The 20,763-nt window shown below is 42.9% G+C and overlaps 1 protein-coding gene across 2 annotated transcripts in view; it reads right to left on the bottom strand.

Moving 5' to 3' along the window:
* The window catches only part of SUGCT (succinyl-CoA:glutarate-CoA transferase), a 363,922-nt gene that overhangs the window by 298,113 nt on the left and 45,046 nt on the right, over positions 1-20,763 (bottom strand). For both annotated transcript variants that reach the window (XM_066628034.1, XM_066628035.1), the window contains exon 9: positions 8,331-8,426. In XM_066628034.1, the coding sequence (XP_066484131.1) occupies positions 8,331-8,426 (96 nt within the window). The remainder of the gene's footprint in view (positions 1-8,330; positions 8,427-20,763) is intronic.

Below are 20,763 nucleotides of genomic sequence, written 5' to 3'. Positions count from 1 at the left end.
CGCAGAGGCGGGGGACCGTTTTCTATGGTCCACCCCCGGAGGCTAATGGATCCTGAAGGTTTCCTGAGGGCTCTGGGGGTTTTCCCCACTGCCAAGACTGTCGTCTCATCTGCGGCCCTGGTTGACCTCTGGAATGGGGAAATGACCAGGGCAGTGGATGAGATTGCTCTGGAGCGACCTCTGCCACATCGCAGACTCGGAGCGGCTCCTTGGTTCACTGAGGAGCTGCGAATGATGAAGCAGCAGAGCAGACGTCTAGAGCGACGGTGGCAGAAAATTCGGGATGAATCCGATCGGACATGGAGTAGAGCTCATTACGGAGCCTATTCCGTGGTGGTGGTAGCAGTGAAGAGATCGTTCTTCTCTGCTGCCATTGCGTCTGCTGACAACCGTCCGGCAGAGCTGTTCCATGTGGTGCGGGGCCTCCTCCATCAGGCCCCTCCAGTAGACCAGGAGGAATACACGGTCAGCCTCTGTGATGTGTTTGCAGAACATTTTGCAGATAAAATCGATCATATTCATCACGACTTGGATGCCACATTGACAATATCTGACGATGTCCCCTTGGCAACTGCTTGTCCAGTGTTGTGGGATTCTTTTCAGCTTATACAGCCTGAGGATTTGGACAGGCTCCTTTGGAGTGTGAGGCCATCTGCCTGCCTGCTTGACCCTTGCCCAGCTTGGCTGATAAGAGCTGCCCGGGGTGGACTGGCTGAGTGGACAGGGAGGGTGGTCAACTCTTCCTAGATGGAGGGGTTGTTACCACTCGCTTTGAAACAGGCAGTGGTTCGCCCCCTCCTGAAGAAGTCCTCCCTGGATTCCACTGTGTTAGATAACTAACGGCCAACATCCCGTTTCTGGGCAAGGAAATTGAGCGGGTGGTGGCGGCCCAACTCCAGAGGGTCTTGGATGAAGCGGATTATCTGGGTCCTTTTCAATCTGGTTTCAGGCCGGGCTTTGGAACGGAAACTGCCTTGATCGCCTTGGTAGATGACCTATGCCGGGGACTGGACAGGGGGAGTGCGTCCCTGTTGGTCCTGCTGGACCTCTCAGAGGCTTTCGATACCTTTGACCTGAAGGAGCAGGTCTGCAGCTTGGGGGTCCACCTGGACTCACAGCTGCTCCTGGATTCCCAGGTGGCGGCTGTGGCTAGGGGGCCTTTGCTCAGCTTCGGCTGGTGCGCCAGCTGCGGCCGTACTTGGATCGTGCGGACCTGGCCACGCTGATCCATGCCTCGGTGACATAGAGGTTAGATTACTGTAACGCGCTCTATGTGGGGACGGTTCGGAAACTGCAACTAGTGCAGAATGCGGCAGCTCGTGTGGTTACTGGAGGTAGGTGGTTCGACTCTGTCGGTCCACTTCTCCAGTGGCTGCATTGGCTGCCCATTCATTTCTGGGCCCAATTCAAGGTGCTGGTTTTGACCTTTAAAGCCCTATACTGCTCTGGGCCAGGGTATCTTAGAGATCGCCTACTTCTGTACAATCTGGCTCGTCCTCTTAGGTCAGGGGTGTCGAAAGTTTTTGGCAGGAGGGCCACATCATCTCTCTGACATTGTGTCGGGGGCCGGGGGGAAAAAAGAATTAATTTACATTTAAAATTTGAATAAATTTACATGAGTTTACATACATGAATATATTAAAGATGAACTTGTATGAATGAATGAAGGTCTGGCAATAGCTCAAGGCCTATAAAAGGCCTTGCACAAAGCAAGGCTGGCCTTTCCTTTGCTGCCGCTACTGCATCACAGATGTGAAACAGCAAGCAGTGGAGGAAGCCCTCATCCCACAGCTCACGCGAGAGGTCAGACAGTCGCCCTCATGCCGAATGCAGTTGCGTTGGGCCGGTGAGGGCTCCAGCAAGTCTCTGGAGGGCCAGAGGCTCATTGGAGACTGGGGGCTCCCTGAGGGCTGCATTGGAAGTCCTCAAGGGCCGCAAGTGGCCCCAGGGCCGGGGTTTGGGCACCCCTGTCTTAGGTCATCAGAGAAGGCCTTTTTGCAAGTGCCGCCGCCTAGGGAGGTACGTGGGGTGGCGGCAAGAAATAGGGCCTTCTCAGTAGTGGCACCAATGCTATGGAACTCCCCCTTGACTTAAGAATGGCTCTCTCTCTTGAGACTTTTCGGCGAGGCCTGAAGACCCTTCTGTTTAAACAAGCCTTCTGAGTTCTTGGCCTCTTTAACATCTTTTAATATTTTTTACAGGCCTGATCCTTTTATGATTTGTTGCTGCTCTATGCTCTTTTTACCTGGCTATTTTTAATCTGTTTTAAATTATGTTTTTAATCTGTTGTAAGCCGCCTTGAGTCCCTTCGGGGAGAAAGGTGGAGTAAAAATAAAGTTGTTATTATTATTATTATTATTATTATTATTATTATTATTATTATTATTATTATTATTATTATTAGAGATAAAGGTTCAAAGTAAACTGGTCAAAGTAAACTGTGGGGTAAACTACATATCAGGTCATTACCAGCACTGATGGGCTTAACTTTTCTTTCAAAAAGAGCAGCCATAGCATCAAAGCAGGATCAGGATTGTGGGAAGGGAGGACCTTAATCCTTTGTCACTGCCATGATCTTGATTCAGATTTGGGGGCCCATGGTTACTATCTGACAAAGGAATACAGTTTCTAGTAGAAACAACAGGAACTTTTCTCCTTATGAAATCACAGTTAGGGTGGTGTGCAATCTGGATTCAAACTTTGGCAAGAGCAAAGGATTAAGGCCCCCTCCCATCATCATGGCCCTGATCCTAATTACTTCCCCCTCCCAAGAGCTATTTCTTGAAAAGGTTCTTTCTTTCTATAAAGGTTTCTATAAAGGCTATTTCTTTCTATAAAGGTTGAAAATCACTGCCTTACACAAATGCTAGGCCATCCTTTTGCTTCAGTGCAAAAAGCATTGAGCCTGGATTAGAATAACCAAAGGCAGGTGTTGGGGAAGAACGATAAAAGAGTGGGACAACATGAAGGGATTTGACATGAAGATGGAATACACGGTCAGCATGGCCAGAAATACAGAACGGTTCAGAAAACTAAGAAATCCCACTAAATGAAACATCTCAAAGAATTCCAAATCCCTATGTCCAGAATCCACTTTTTAATTGTAGTTTCTGTTAAACTTTCTCTGGTTTAATGGAACTGAAACCAAGAGAACATTTCAGTTATAAAACTGAACACATCCAAACAAGTTAAAGTACTAATTAGGACAAACACACTTGCTGATTGCAAACACATTTTAAATACTAAACAAATAATGTGTGTTGGTCACTTTTCTTGTACAACACTGTTCAGGATTGTGTCACATATAGAGACACTGATGTTGAAAACACTGACTTTAAAAAAAAAAACTCTCAACATCTGTTAAAAAGAGATTCCCAAAGGTTACATAATCCACCATGATTTAATGACATTCTGACATTCTAAAAGTACCATAGCAAAGTCTACAACTGTTCATGATTGTAATTTAAAGCTTGCCTGAACACACACTCATGCCAATTTTAATGATTCTCCAGAAAAAAAGAGCTCAATTTAATTTTGAATTTCTTAGCTTGAAAAAGAAGTTTGACAAGTCATGATTCATACTTTGATTAGGTTTTTAAGTTATACTTAGCTATCTCAAAGTGTGTAGAAACTAATGGATTTCTAAAATAATATAATCTTGTCTCTAGATCATATTCCAGGAAGCAAAGGGTTGTGTATCATAACTTTCAGGATTATAAGTCAAACATTCTTGGGTTCAATTCCAAAAGGCACTAGACTAATGTAAACTTTGTCTGGTCACAAACTCACTGAACCTCAGTTTAACCATCTGTTAAAAGAATGCACTGAACTTTTACCTAGGACAGAGCAAACATCTATTAGAACAGCAGATGTAAAATTAGCAGATGTTTCCACTACAAATGACCACACCATTCAGTGGCAGATCAAACAGTCACACTTCAAAGAATGCTTGTTTCAATCCAAGATAATGATGATGTTTTTTGACTCTGGATCCTCTTCAAGCAATGGAAGTTAAAGCTTCTGACCACCTTTCATCCTTTTATTGATATGGACTTCAGCTTGAGTTCTCTTCTCTTCTTTCTTCTTCAGTCTACTGTCCAGCGTAGCATTTATATCTGTCTTTGGGTCTGATACATTCTCCACTGACATTCTGTGTGTATATTCTGGATTTATAAACCATTCTTTGTCCTAATACATTTTCCTCTACAATTGAAACCACATTCTACTTCCCATTTCTTGCCATTTTGGACTTCACATTTGTCATAAATCACATTCTTCTGTACAGTCAGTTTTCAGATTGCTCCACTGTATACCTCTTCTGGAATTACTGACAAGCTACGTACGACATTTAACTCTCTCTTCTTCATTCTTCTACCTCCACCAGAGAATATAACCAAACTACTGATGGTTACAAAAATGGATGTCAATATACCCACTTTTGTAGCAGTTCATCATACTGGTCACACTGAACATATGGTTGGCAACCTTCAGTCTCGAAAGACTATGATATAAGCCTACAGCACCCAGTATTCCTAGGCGGTCTCCCATCCAAGTACTAACCAGGCCTGACCCTGCTTAGCTTCCAAGATCAGACAAGATCAGGCATCTACAGGGTAACAGTTGCTGCTTCAATTTTCATTCTTAGTACAATGAGGCTGAGTTTGGACATAGCCTGGAAACTTTTCTGTGCCCTATTATTTCATATGCTTGAAAAATCTGTAAGATTCCTCTCCAAGTGATGTGTCAGTACACTTTCAATTCACTCTTTACATCTCTCCAGAGGTGTTACATCATTTTACATGGTGTCCTCTGCTGCACAGGTTCTATCACCAAAGTTCTGAAGGCACCTGCTCTCTTTCAACTGCAGATACTCTCAAGAAAATGGCACAGCAGAAAGGATATTGCAGTTTTTCCGTTGCTTGGCTGGTGCGAAGTCTATGAGAGGAGTAAGGCCACCATTTCAGGATTTAGAGAGGAGAGACAAGATTTTCCAGTGTCCAAAGGCCTATTTTAGTTTATATTCAAAATTAAATAATAAAAAAATAGTGTATGAGAGGTGGCATCACCTGAGTAAGATGGTGGCACAACTGTGCTGCTTGCCTTTCCGGTTCTACCTTTGTTACATATATAGCTCTCTCAGTAGAGCACATATTCTCAACATATATTAGTATAGAAGGATAAGTACAAATGCCCAGATAAATTCATAAAATATGTCTCAGTGGAGCGCACAGCTAATAAAAGCAAACTCTGAACAGGTATTTTGAACTAAACAACTTGATGATGAATTTGGATGTGACGGACAACAAAGGGTCTAATACGACCTATCGCAACCTGAGAGCCAAGAAAGGTATGAAGACATCGGACTTGCTTCTGGAAGTCTCAAATCAAATTGCACAATTTAAGAGGGCAGAGATGAGCTGCTGCATTAGGCCACTCAAAGATAAAATTTCCATCATTGCTGACCAAAATTAATGTGGTAGATAGCATGCCCAATGAAGCCATGAACTTGATTTTAAGTAATCACAACTTGGCTACCTGAGAAAGCACAGTAGCTGCAGCTTAAAATTGATGATGACAAGTACCTTCATCACCAAATAAATCTTAAGTGTTTGCAGAATTGGAGTAGGGACAATCAGTGTAAACACTTGTAGTATCCTGACACTGGCAGCACTGAAGACTCAGGAAGGGCAAATGGAGCCCTGGCATCTAAGCCCTCCAAGAAAAAGGGACATGGTCATTTCAGCTGTTTAATGCTTTTAATGAACTTCAGTCACTATAATACAAAGATGGTCCAATTATGATGGTACAAGACTTGGCAGCATAAGGCACTGAGTTCCTTCACAACTAAATTAAGAGAAGGAAGCACAGAAATTGTATGGGCTTCCCATTTAGATTGATCAATCTTTACTGCTGATTCTCATAAGAAAGCAGAAATTTACTAGCTGAACTTGACATTGAATCTGAATCCAAATATTTGGAAAAAGTGGTAAAATCAGAACAAAAAAAAAAATCCAGCACAAGAAGAACATGAAGAAGAAAGAATCTGCTTTACATAAATTAAGCATTTTTCCCCAAGCAGATCTTTACATTGCACTGTTATCAATATTAAGGTACCCTATTCTAACTTGCACTGCCACCTGCCTTATGCAATATATGTCACTTATCTTTTCAAGAAATAGCTGATATCTTATTTATGATTAATGCTGGATGCTCTATCACCATTGGAGTCACAAAGGATACAATGAAAACCATTCCAAGTGAGCTAAATAAGATTTTAAAAATGAAATGCTGAGGTTCAGCATTGCTCCAAGCAGATATCATTAAGGCCCAAATCCTAACCCATTTTCTAGCACTGGCATAGCTATGCCAATAGGACATGTGTTGCGTCCTGCATTTGGGGGCATTCAGGGAGACCACCTCAAAGTAAGGGAATTTTTTTTCCTTACCTAGGAGCTGCATTGCCCTTATGTCAGTGCTAGAAATTGGGTTAGGATTGCACACTAAATTGGAAAACCACAGGTAGTAAAATAATGCTTACACAGTTAATTGGAAAATAAAGAGCTAGAATATCTTGATAGGTTTAAAATTCAAAGGGCATTAGCTTCTTGGAAAAAACAGTCTAAATTTGATAATAAGAATTCAAAAGAAGTGTAATAGCAAACAAAAGCAGTAAAAAGTAACATGCAGCCAAATTCATCCCCTGAAAGGATCACAGGCTAATAAAATTTATATTGCTGTATCCTTTGCAATGATTTCACTGACTTTCATGCAAACATAAACCTCATGAGGCCAAGATCAAGGTGCTATCGACCATTTTCTTGATCAGACAGGTATAAGGCCTTTGGAACCTCAACATTAATCTATTCTAGAGTGGGATATCATTGAGCTAGACCAGGGGCCTCCAAACTTTTTGGCCAGAGGGCCGCATCAAATATCTGGCAAGGTGTTGGGGGCCGGAAAAAAATTTATATATAAAATGTATATAAATAAATTAGAGATGGAACTTAGATGAGTGAATAAATGAATGAATGGGCTCATTCATTCAACCTCTCTGGCCCTTAGAACACCCTCCAGATGCAGCCAGAGACAGTTCCAGTCATGTTCGGCCAAGTGGGCCAGAGACTTTCAGGGAACAAGAGACTGGCCGCAGGCCGGATAGAAGCTCGCCGTGGGCCACATCTGACCCCTGGGAAGGGGTTTGGAGACCCCTGAGCTAGACAACCTTGGACTAGACTTGCTTCTCCTCAAATCCCAAAGAATATCGCCAGAGCTTTGGGCTAGAATAAATTTTACACTCAAAAAGCCGGCAACCCTACTGCCTCAAGTAGCAGTCTTTAAACAGTTGTTCTTAAACAAATAGAGTCACTGATGTAGGATGAAGTGAAAAGTTTGGACTCTGTCTTTTCTTCCTGTTACATTTTCCCAAGAGAAAAAGAAAAAAGAGAGAACAATGGCTGCTTAATTAAATGGAATATGATGGACGGGCTACCGATATGGGTTTATCAAGGATCAAGGATTAAGGCACTGCTTAATGAGATAAGGTTGCCTTCAGCATAGGATTACATATATTATCTGATATATCAAAAAATCAATCAAACCTTTATTAGGCATAAATATTATCTGATATAAATTCACAGGTCTTATGTGGTTTGATACAAATCTTGACCCATTTAAAACATGATTTTCATTAGGAAAAAGATTATTTCAAAATGCACAGCAGTGCTGACATGGGATTGCTGATGGCCCTGAGCAAAGCCTCACATCGGGTTCCCTGATGGTTCGCTCCCACCCTCCTCCAATGACACATGGGGTACTATCCCTGCCAGGGGTTTAAGAAGAAGCCCAAATAAGGGGCTCTCAAATGGGTATGGGCACTAACTCAGTAACAATCGTGGCTGATACCACCCTGATAGTCAGTACTAAACAAAAGCTCAAAACCCAATATCAACCTTAGACGAGACTGCCAAAGTCTTTCACACTCTCTGCATAAAGCTAACTTTCCTTTTTGCAGCTGCTATGGAACACAAACCAAGTTCACTAAAATACGATATAATATGTTCAGACATAAAACCATCAAGTCATAATGCATTAAAATAATCCCACAGCAGTTACCATTTTTTAATCTGTTCACATCCAATCTCTTATTAACAACCTAATAATGGTGAATATACATGCAAAAGGCAACATGTAAAAAGTGAACAACTATTCTAATTAGACAAAAAATCATTTCAGAATGCTGTAGGTCCCAGAAAGTCAGGCATTTCTCAATTTCAAAGCTATTTTAGAATTAGAAACACACTAATTAAAAACACACTTTCCCTTTTGCTTACCTGGTAAGGAACAATACTTGCATGTGCAGTGCCCCATCGTCTGGATTCTGATTTGCAGTTTAAGAAATTGCTTGCTATATAGGTAAGACAGGCAACCTGCAAAGGCACATAAAGGCAGAATTACCTTTTTCTCACACATAATTAGACTATGCTACTTAACATCTTTAATTCAAAATTAAATCAAGTTAATTTCCAAATTTCAATCAAAAAGACTTCCATTGGAGCATCAATTACTCTGTTGGGGAGAACAAAAAAAAACACTCCTATGTGGTGACCCTGAATTCAATGAAATGCAAAATTGGTTTAAAGCAGGGGTGCTCAATACGTCGTTCGCGATCTACCGGTCGACCGTGAGGCAAAATGAGTCGATCGCAGGCTTCTCTCCTGTCCACGCATCCCTGGGAGTGAGCCCCATCCTGGGAGTGAGCTCCCTGGGAGTGACACGTCCCTGGGAGTGAGCTCCTGTCCACGCATCCCTGGGAGTGAGCCCTGTTGACTCTACTGGGGCTGACTCGTGAGTAAACCTGGAGAGGAGCCGCTGGCAGGCTTCTCTCCAGTCCACGCATCCCTGGGAGTGAGCCCCGTTGACTCTACTGGGGCTGACTTACTTTTCCCCTGTTTTTGCACTGGTATGTATGGAGATCTGCCCCCCCCCAACTTTCATCTGTTGGTTCTGTGTGCAAGGGGTTTTGCACTGGTTTTGCTGTGATGTCTATATAGAGATCTTCCCTCCCCCACACCTTTCCCCTGTTTTTGCACTGGTGTGTATAGAGATCTGCTCCCCCCCCACTTGTATTGGAATCGAGGAAGATCTGGTGGGGAGGTAGATGTGGTGTCAACAGTGGCCCCTTTAAGGGTAAGGCCTGGGCATCCAGCAGAGTGTGCTGCACAGCTGCAGCCACTTGAAGGCAATAGGGCCCTCAGGGATATAACAGGCACCTGAGGCAGGAAGGGCTCCACTTATTTATGTGAGTCAGCCTTTTCCTACATGGATCATTAAGTCCAAGTACCATTCCACCATGACTGATGAACATTTGGAAGTGTGCTTGAGGCTGGCTGTCAGCAGCTACTGTCTGGACTATGCATCCTTGGCTGATTCACTTCAGTGCAAGTCATCAAAGTAAACTCAAGTAATTACAAAAAATGTTTATAGTTAATTGTGTTGTGCAATATTGGCTCATTCGGTTATGCAAGGTACACCAACATACATTGTACACTTGGTTGTTGGCAACCTTCAGTCTCGGAAGACTATGGTATCGCACTCTGGATGGTGGTTCTGGCACAGCGTCTAGTGTGGCTGAAAAGGCCAATTCGGGAGTGACAATCCCTTCCACACTGGGAGCAAGTGCAGTCTGTCCCTGGTCTGTCTCCCTGGCTATGGGCCTTCCTTCTTTGCCTCTTTGCCTCAGACTGTTGGCCAAGTGTCTCTTCAAACTGGGAAAGGCCATGCTGCACAGCCTGCCTCCAAGCGGGCCGCTCAGAGGCCAGGGTTTCCCACCTGTAGAGGTCCACTCCTAAGGCCTTCAGATCCCTCTTGCAGATGTCCTTGTATCGCAGCTGTGGTCTACCTGTAGGGCGCTTTCCTTGCACGAGTTCTCCATTGTACACATAAATGTTATATGTTATGATGGCGCGAACATTGAAAAAAAACTCTGGTAGATCTCCGGGCCTTGCTGGGTTTCAAAGTAGCTCTCGAGCCAAAAAAGTGTGAGCACCCCTGGTTTAAAGCATCAAATAATCAGAGAAATCAGAAGCCGTTCCAAAATCTTTCATAAAAGATCAGTGGTTAATGTACATTTCATTGGATTTCTATCTGAAATGGGGTTTGCATTTGTCCCAATCAGCAAGGACTCTACCCACTCCCCCTTGAAGCTACAGAGTAGTGGAAGCAGAAATGCCCAGCCTGTTACTGGGTGTGCTTTAAAACATGCAGGAACACGCACACATCGGGGGCATCTTCAGTACTTCATGTGTTGAGAACACATCCAGTAGTCAATGGCACAGCTCAGCCATTCAGCAGGAATGGAAGGGTGAGGTGAGAATGAAGATGCAACAAACTTTTATTGTGGGGATAATTTTACAACTACTGCATAGAGAAGGAGAATCAGCATAAAGGCAATTCAGTGTTTCTTAGTCAGCCATACAGTTAGATCCTAAATGCAAGCTGGACCTAAGCTATGTATCAAGAGAAGAGAAAGAGAGGGAAGATTAAATCCTTAAAAGGGAAAGGGGTGTGTGACAAGCACGAGTGGGGGTGAACTGAGAGAGAAGCAATAGGGAAATTAGGAGGTATACCCAGGGGGAACTGGGACTAAAGGAGTTTTCAGTTTAGTGGAGGCCAAAAAGGAGGAGAAAAGAGAAGCTGGAGCAAAGAATAGAACGAAGAAAAAAAGAGTCCTGCAGTTTGGGCCACCGTAAAAGGCCATGACTGAATTCAGATCTCTGTAGCCTGAACCAAGCTCTACAGGCAAGGAGCGAGTCCACCACTTTAGGCAATAGCAGGACGATGTTTAGATACAGAGGTGTTCTTTAACGTTTTTATTTTTCTGCAGATTTTGTTTTTTCCCCAAGGAGGAAAAGTGCAGAAAGTGGTGCTATGTGTTTTTATTCCAAGGGTGTATTTTTATAATTATAAATTATAATCACTCTAAAAATGTACTAGGTAGGTGATATAGGTGGTATAGTGTCAGTAGATGCAGCCATAATCATTACCCATGCACACCCCCAGCCCATTATTTTGTTTTTGCAGATTTCCTAGTTTATATTTTTGCACATTTCTGGGTTTTTTTCCTTTTAACAAAAATGAGAAGTTCAGAAAGATATGTTACATATTTTTATTTCATTATCACAGAAAAAACACACCTCACACCTCTACCTCTGCAATAGCAGCAAGAGCCAAGTCTAGACTTTGAACCACAAAATTGTTATTTTTGACGGCAGCCTAAAAACCTGAATAATTCAGATTCTAGTCTGTATCAGATCATACTTGGCTTTAACAATATCTGCAAGCATTTGCATCTGTACCTGAGCTCTGTCCCAGCATCTGAGGATATGGATGAGATACAAGGGACTGCTGAGATAAACATCTGTAGCATGGTTAAAAGCTATCAGCTCTTACATAGTAGCTTTGTTCACACATAATTGCCAAGTGGAATTAGCTGTTGGAACTAAGCTTCAGGCTTCTACTATTCCCTACCCTTCTCCCTCCCTCCAATTCCCTCCTTCACTTCCTGGTTCAGGTAAACTGCAGTTTGCCTTTACTTCCAAACTGGGCAAAGCATGGTTTGCCTCCAAACCGGAACTGTAACCCACAGTTTGGAGAGGACTTCAAATTCTGGTGTGGATGTACCCAATTTACATTTAATGGCAAACAATGGCTTGCCAAAAGCTGGAAACAGCAAGAAAATCAGAGCCTCTTCCTTTGGTAATTACAAATGAAACAAGCCATTGCATCTATGAATGAAACATAAGTTCATAGTACTCAAAGGCAGTAGTTTTGAAACTATGTTCTGTGGAAGGTTATCAGAGTTATATAAACAGAGAGATTAACAATGACAGATAGGCTCCCAAAAGGCAGCTTGTCCAGCAGTACCAAACTACTTCTGCAATACACAGCTCCAGGAAAATGATTGAAACGCTGTCAGCATCTTATACAAGTCAACAGTTAAGCCCAGCAAACCTAACTGCACAGGTACAACACTACACAAACACCCTCACAAACAGATTATGATCTAATTGCACCAGAATTATTTTCAATGAACAGTGTTTCATCAGTAGACCTGCATTCTAGAAGGACTGAAGTAGAAAGAGTTCCCACAAGGGCAGAGACTGGAAGCTTAGACTTCTGTTCTTAGTGAACAACCTCCCCCTAGCCCCATTTCTTAATGTGCCTGGCTCTTTTTTCCCCTCCTCTCAATGAGAATTACAGTACGTTTGTGGAAGTAACATTTGCTACTCTTTCACAACTGTTTTCCTAATAGCTGGATTACAGAATCCACTACTATAGCTACTGCCTTCTGCCATCATGAAAATAGCATCTAAAGACTACTGAAACTCATCAATGCTTCCAAATGTTTTGCAATCCTTCAGGAGGAAAGACCAAATAATACATCTCATTGCCAAACATTATTTAGTCTGCAGCTTACACTGTTTTCTTTATGGCGTACAAAGCATGTTTTATTTCCATTTTAAGAGACAAACCCACAAAGGTGGCCGTTAGCCATTAAAACAGATGTTCCACAAAGATACAATCTCAGCATTCATTCACTTGTGCAGACACAGATCTACCTGCTGTAAATATATATCCTCATGTCTGTCTTCATTCACCTAACACTTTCTCAATTTATTCAAGAGAACGCACACATTTTAATTCTTTTGTGTGTACATACTAAGTTCTACATACCAAGTCGTACCAGGACCAAATGAAATTAGCATCCCACTGTAAAACACTCCACTTGGTTTAAACCAAAAATCAATCAGCCAAGGAAAAAAAAATAGTAAATTTTGGAGAAGGAAGGGGGGGGCTGAGACCAGACAGCAAAAAAAGTTAATGTTTCAAAAGACAATTAAAAAGTACATCGAGTACCATTATTTCAACCTGACTGACTCCATCAAAACAATATATTTGTAACATTCTCTCCCCAGTGTTGTGTAATTCTCTCTGTTCTCTCTCTGTAATTCTCTCTCTGTTACAAACAATATATTTGTAACATTCTCTCCCCAGCATGTGTAATAATAAATTATGTGAAAAGGCCAAAAAAATGTTAAATTGACAATTATCTAACATTAATTTCTTGGGGAAAAATAAACTGAAAAGGACAAACAGGGCAGTCTCAATGCAAAAGAATAAACAGGCACAAATCTGAATTCAGAAACAGCCACATTTTAGAAACCAGTGGAAGAATATTTAATCTTGTGGGACAGTTGGTGCAGGCCTCACCATTGGCTTTATCAGCGCAGGAGTTTTACTTATTTTAAATTAATCTGGAAACGTTTTTTAGTAGCTGAGAAGATGAAGCTTCACCAAACAGCAATGAACCTTTGCTTCACCAGAATGCCTTTTAAAGCAAATATTTCAAAAGAACTTCTAAAGACACACTTCCTTTCAACTATCTACACCAGAGTCTACAGGGCTGCAAACTCTTGCTTCACACTACAGAGAGCAGTGGATAGAGATCAAGGAAGTTCAGGGCAGTCCTACATTGTGTTGGCGGAATGAACAACAAAGTGGTCTTAAGGCTAAGAGACACTTGAAAGTTGCCTATTATTAAGTCCTTTTGTCATATTGAAATGTGGGTAGCATACAAAACAAATCTCTGGAGGTGAGTAGTATTTGAAACAGAACATGTTGTTTAAAGTAAGAGATTTAGTTTTACACCTTCACAGCTCTGATGAACACCTACTGTTCACCCACCTATCTCCCATGCCTTTGAACACTTTGTGTTGTCTTCAGTACAAATGCCGGCTCTATCAAAGACAGCACAGCTCAAAGAAAAACGTCATTTAAAATTCTGTTTGATTTGGGAAATCCTTGAATTAATATTAACCTTCTTTGTATCCAAAGTCAAAATAGATCAAGTGATTTATTTCAGTTAAGTCTTTCCAAACTTCAGCAGTAAAAAACAAAAATTATTTTTAAACTCATTCTGAATTTGTATTTTCAGATACATTCTTGCCAATATATACTTCAGCTGAAAAAATATTATTGAATAAAAACCTTTGGCAGTTCTTCTTTCAACTGAACTTAACAAAATCTGAATCAGTAACTTCATCTTTGCATCTTGCTTGAGTGGCCAAAAAGAACTTTATTGATTAAACAGATAAAAATGACACTATGATGAGACTAGGAGAAAAAGAAAAAGGTAAAACTGATTTCTAGGAAGCTGTGACTTCTAGTGGGCAAAGTACAGGACTTGAATGGAGTGAGTGGGATCTAGGTTCAAACTGATCCAAGCAGGGCCAGACCAAAAGCTCTTGGCACCTGGGGCAGCACCTGGTGATGCGCCAGCCTTGGCTCCTCTAGCCCAGTAATTTTCAACTTTTTTCATCTCACAGCACATGAATGAGGCACAAAAATTGTCAAGCCACACCATCAGTTTTTTGACAATTGAACCACGCTGTCAGTGGAGGGCTGACATCCTCCAAAGGCCCTACTAATAAAGGATCCTTCCCCTAAACTCCCACAGCACACCTGCAGACCATTTGTGGCACATCAGTGTGCCACAGCACAGGGGTTGAAAATGGCTGCTCTAGCCCATCACTTTCCTTTCCTCCACACTTCATGTTATCCCATCTCTTCATTTTCCAATCCAGGGAGTATGAGGATCAGTAGAGGCGAGCAGGGGAGCAGAAGTGGCCGTTCCCTGCCAGTCAGCTGCCTGAGGTGACTGTCTCAGTTGGCCTTGTGAAGAGGCCGGCCCTGGATTCAAGGCTGGGACTCACAGGAAGACCTGGAGTAAGTTATCTTTTTTTTTTTCCTATCAGTAAAACAGGAATAATAAGGAGGGCAAACACCACTACAGACCACTGTGTAAATTAAAAGCACAACATAGAAGATTACAAGAACATCAAACCGTTCTTCTTCAACTACATTATGGTCCCCTCTTGCCACTTCAGTTTTGATTTACTGCTGATGCTTTCCCTTGACAGTTTCATGACTTGTTTCTGTTCAAATCAAATCAACAAACTGACTTTGCTGATGATAACTGAAGTTCTTTTAACAACTGCATAGAAATGGAAATCTCAACAGATCTGTCCTTTCCTTGCCACTGCACGATAAGCTGCATATGCCCAAATGCTATTACCTGCACAGGGCCCAATCCTATCCAATTTCCCAGTGCCAGTGCAGTCATGTCAACGGGGCATGCACTGCATCCTGTGGTGGGGAGGCAGTCACAGCGACCTCCTCAAGATATAGGAATATATCTGGGTGTTGAGCTGAGGGAGAACTGCCACCTACCAGGGTGTTTGGGGTCAGGAAGTCCCTTATCAGCATATCAGCAACATTCAGTGGGTCTAATGGCTGGCTTCCCTGGCTGGGGAAACTTACAATACGCAGTGATTGATTTAAACAATACAACCATAGGAGACACTTAAGCAACAATTTACTCTTTAGACTTTGTTGCTAAAGTCTTTGCTGCTAAAGTCTTTGTTGCTGTGTACATGGAGAGCTGGAGGTTGTGTAAACTTGTGACTTTTACCAGGGTTTTTGGAAATTGGGCCTGTGAGAAGTTTGGCCTATAACCAGATATAAAATCACAACTTAAAAGGAAAAAGGGGGATTTTCACGTAACACACCTTGCTGTTGGTGGGGGGCTCATATCCCCAATGGTCCTATTAATGAGTGACTCTCCACCAAACTCCCACGTCACACCTGGGGACCATTCGTGGCACACCAGTGTGCCACGGCACAGTGGCTGAAAATGGCTGGACTATGGTATCTCGCTCTGAATAGTGGTTCTGGAACAGAGTTCTCTCCAGTGCGCGAAGCCTGGGTAAAGTAGATATGGAGGATAGACTGTTACCCATGCAGCAAATCCCCCCTCTACACGTCGCTGGAATGGTCTGATGGAAAGGCAGAAGTCAATACGGTTGGTTCCAGCGGTGTTGCAAGAGTTGCCAGAATGTGACTGTGTTCAACCATAAACTGCCTCAGGACTCCGGCTCTGGATTTTGCCTCGAGATTGACTCCTGAAGCCTTTTCCATAACTGGATGTAGCCACAAGGCAGTGGAGGTTTGGGATCAGAGTTTTCCTTCTTTCAGATGAGCTGCCTTCCCAGGCTAACGAGTCCCATCTACCCGGTGGCTGTTTAGTCGCCTCTTACGACAAGTACAGCCAAACTGAGGGCCTATTCTTATCCCCCAGCCCCTGGGGTAATAGTATAGACTCAATAATTAATCATTAAAAGCAGAGAACTGCCTGTCCAATAACCACTCAATACAAATAATGCTGATCACAGGGCATAATCCAAAATAGTTCCTTTAGACATACCAAGGACAGGTGCACAACATGAGTGTCTTTTTATATTTTCCTCTCTGAACAGCAGCCACCTGTAGTGCATTACAAATAGCCCTGCCAAACAGAGATGGGGCTAATGGGGTAAAATCTGTTGTTTGAAAATGATAATAAAAGCATCCAACTGGTTAATCATGTAGTTCTCTAAATCAAAGACACAATTTGTAGCATTTCAAAAGAAAATACATAACAAAAAGACTGAATTTTATGGAAGCGTAATGCTCAGTTTCAGACTGACAGCTAAATCCTATCCTTCACCTACCCATTTTTTGGTGCAGCCACACCAAAAAATGGGCGCGCTGTATTCAGTGAGAGAAGGGACATGGATCAGGAGGCTTCAGCAGCAAGGAGGAATTTAAATCCCCTTAAGTAAGGCCCCTGCCTTGCAATGGGTCTCCTCGGACCTGTGCTAGTTATTTCATTAGCAAAAGTCTGAAGAGAGAAAGGGAGCAAGGAGGCTGTAGAAATGGGGGATAGGATCTGGCATGCGTCATTGCAGCTAGATCCACCCCCTCCTGTAGCCTCCTTGTCCCTTGTCCTTGTCTCTCCCTTCACACCCTTCTTCCGCCCTCCCCCACCCCTCCCCTTCCACAACCTTACCTTCCTTAGCAGGTGGCTGGGAACCCGCTGGTATGGGCAGGAAGGCCCCAGCCTTCCTGCCAGTGCACTACTAAGTGCACGGCTTAAGCACCTTTTATACAGCTTAACACCAGCAGAACATCCATTCCATTGCCATCAGGCCCAGTTAGGATTGGGCTGTAACTTACTGTAGAAATCTGGAATTGCTGGAGTCTCTTTATTTTTGCTATTTGTTTAGTCCTCAACTGTTTATAATTAAATGCAGGAATGATATTAAAAACTTCCAAGAGATATTTTCAGGCCACAACAGAAGACATAGATCAGTTTCATAATCGAAAACAAGTCCAGAAACCACTTCCTTCTTATTTACTATCATCTAAAGAAAACTATTTAGATGCTGACGCTAAAAGGACTACAGTTGACAATTATAAATCATGTAAGTGGGAAAAGGTTCAAAAGAACTTTATGTTGAGAGTTAAAAGTTTATAGTCAAGGGACTATGGAATGCTTTTGCCCACTGGAAAGACCCACATCCATTAATTTAGGATCAAGCTTATTGAAGAAAGATCTTCAGCTCATTTTCTTGTGGATAATGCACAGTCCTTGTAGTTAGTAAGTGAATACATACTATTTGACTATCATTTAGTTTGCTACATCTATGGAATTAGGATCTTATATAGAACAATCATGCTTAATTTTTGGGAAGCCTTCAGCTTCCCCAAAGTAGGGTTTATGCTTTATTTTATATACAGCAACTTGAAGGTCATTTTTAAATGATAGTTGGATTCAAGCAGTGATGCTTTTGTGCATTTATGCATAATGTTTAACATTTAAGAAGTCTGGACAAATAGTGCAATACAGTATAGTGACTGCAAGAATCCCAGAAGGTGCTCAAGAGAAACTTTAAATGTTACAGCTTTCACACAGATGATTTTTTCCAGCAATCCCACACTGATTTAAGTACTTTCAGATTCTTACAGGCATGTATAATGTTTATAGTATTATTAACATTCCAGCTGAATAACGCAGAAACATTCTAGAAAAAGTGACAGTTTGTTAAGAGCTTTCTTGCCCCACTCTCATCATGCATCTGATGAAGTAGACTGACAGCCCAATCCTAGGCATGTCTACTCAGAAGTAAGTCCCATTAGACTCAATGGGGCTTACTCCCAGGAAAGTGTGGACAGGATTGGGTTGTTAGTCCACAAATGCTTATGCTAAAATAAGCTACCGAAGCTAGTCTTTAAGGTGGTTTGTTGTCTTAACCCCACCCTGTCTTTACTGACTCAGAACAGCTTACAAAATTCTAGGACTGTATTTCATCCTTGGTTTCTTTCTCTCTGCCTTTTAGGCCACTGAAACAATAACTTTCACAGACCAACAATGACAGACTGAGAGCACTAGGGCTTCTAGGCAACCAAAGTCACAGGAAATGGGATAATAAGACATGTGTCCATGATTTCAGATGCTGATGTCATCATGGCAAGTGGATTGGCGCCCTTTGGCAAGGGTAGTGATCTACTGTTAGCTGTGTTCAGTGGAGGCATCTGGACCCCTCTGATGAACATAGCTTAGCCCCACACTTTCCTCTTGTGTTCTAGAGTAGGAGATGGAAATGCAAGCACATTGTAACCATGCTTGGCAGAGGCACTGAAAGTACTGGCCAAGCAGAGCCAACAGCCAAGCCCCATGTTTTTCTCGCTTGTTCTGCAGCATAAGAGGAAAATGTGCGGGGGGGGGGGGGGATGTCATTCATCATGTTTGGCTGACAACTCCCTCTTCCCTTTCTCTCCAGAGCAGGAAAGGGAAGTGCTGGCAAGGGGTAACACGGGACTCTCTTGAAAGTGACAACAATTGTGGGTTGGCAAAGAAAGTCACCCAACAACTGTGCAATGCTAGCAAGGCAAACATAGCCTATTTAGCCCCAAGGCTACAATAAACTGCCCCATAACAAACCTTCCCAACCAACTCATTTCCTGTATTGATGGCAAGGAAAACTGGAGATGTCTGTTCAAACCAGGCAGTTCCAGAAGTAGTAGAGGCCTGATGGTGGCTTCCCTCCCACTCCTCTGCTTCTTACATATGGAGCATCGCCACCCCTCTAGGTCAGTGGTTTTCAACTGCTGTGCTGCGGGGCCAGAGGAGGCAGGTAGCAGGCAGCAGCCAGCAGCCACACGAGGGAGAAGCCCTTGCTTTGATTCTCACATGGCAGCGGTGAAAAAGGAGCAGCTGAGGCTGCTTTGCAGCATCTCCTGCTGTGAGCAAGAGGAAGGCTGCAACCCCATCCTCCTTTACCTGGGAGTAAGCCCCGTTAACTATTATGGGCCTTACTTCTGAGTAGACATGCCTAGGATTGGGTATCAAGTCTGCCCTGACTGATGATTGGGCAACCAGAAAAGCCTGGAGGAGGTCTGGGTGGAGTGAGAAGGAGGAAGCATGGGGCAGGCAAGCTGGTAGGAAGCCAGTGAGTCTGCTGTGGCCACCAGCCTAAGAATGGGCTGGCTGAGGGTCCAGGAAAGTCCCTTCTCCTTGCCACAGTTGCCTGCAGCTCCCCAAAGCAACCCTCCCTGCCTTGCCTTTGCCTTTCAGAGGAGGGGCTTTGGGTCACAATCCTACCCACACTTTCCTGGGAGTAAGCCCCATTGACTATAATGGGGCTTACTTCTGAGTAGGCATGCCTGAGCTGGGCTGGGCTCAGGTTCCTCTCCAACCCCACTTTCCTGGGAGTAAGCCCCATTCACTATAATGGGACTTACTTCTGAGTAGACATGACTAGGATTGGGTTTTTGGTCACACTTTTTTCTGAAATACAGAAGCAGGAAATGGGGGGGGAGAATGTGAGGCAAGTGATTCTGGACCTTTGGAAGATCCAGACAAGTGCGGGAGGGGCAGTAGGAGAGGTGCTAACTGCAATTATGAGATGGGGGGAATGTCTCTGTGGGAGGGGAGGGGAGGGGGTGGGGGGAAAAGAGGAGAGAGAAGTGCCAATTGCCTGCTCCTGGATTTGAGAAAAAGAGTGCAACTGAAAGCCCAATCCTAGGTATGTCTACTCAGAAGTAAGTCCCACAGGGAGGAGGACAGGGCCAGAGGCAACTGAATGGCTGTGTTTTTCTGAGCTCTTGAAAGCTCTTGGGAAAGCATGCTATTTCCTCTCAAAAAACCGTGGGTCTGAGGAGATCCGAGGATCTGTGATCAGGAGAGATTCGATCCTACAGATAATGTACGGTTGGAGAAGAAGGGTCCAGCCAGGGGCTGTTTTTCTCCAAGGGAACCCAGTCATCAATGTCTGTGTTGGTGAGGATTCATCTTGAAACTAAGCTGAAAGCCCCAGGCAGGGAAAGACTTTGGAAGAACTAAGTGAGTATTATTTTGTTGTGTGTGTCTGGCATTGATTGATTGATTAATTGACTGCCTGATTAAGCTTTTCCCCAAGGGAAGAAGAAGGAGGGGCAGGTTTCCCCCTCTGGGAAGAGGAAAGAGGGGGGAGGCTTTCTCCATTCACTTGTTTGCTTGTGTGAGAAGAAGCTTTGGAGGAGATTTGCCGAGCTTGTTATGGAAATATGAGAGCATAACTAACTTTACGAATCTAAAACTTGTTGGATTACAAATTAATTATTTTGGAATATTTATTTATTTATTTGATTTATATTCTGTCTTTCTCCCCAAAGGGCACCCAAGGCAGCTAACAATCAGGTTAAAATAAAAGACAACAGATAAACATTAAAAATACAAAACAAAAACAATTAAAACAAGATAAAATACATAGATAAAATACATAGCAGCAGATTGAAAGCATGCAGTAAAAGAGAAATTTATAAAACAGTCCTTAAAGTGTCTCG

This window comes from Tiliqua scincoides, chromosome 5 (genome assembly GCF_035046505.1).
Source record: "Tiliqua scincoides isolate rTilSci1 chromosome 5, rTilSci1.hap2, whole genome shotgun sequence".
In the NCBI taxonomy this organism is placed as follows: Eukaryota; Metazoa; Chordata; class Lepidosauria; order Squamata; family Scincidae; genus Tiliqua; species Tiliqua scincoides.
The sequence above is the reverse complement of the archived record's forward strand: the minus strand, read 5'-3'. Positions and strand labels throughout refer to the sequence as shown.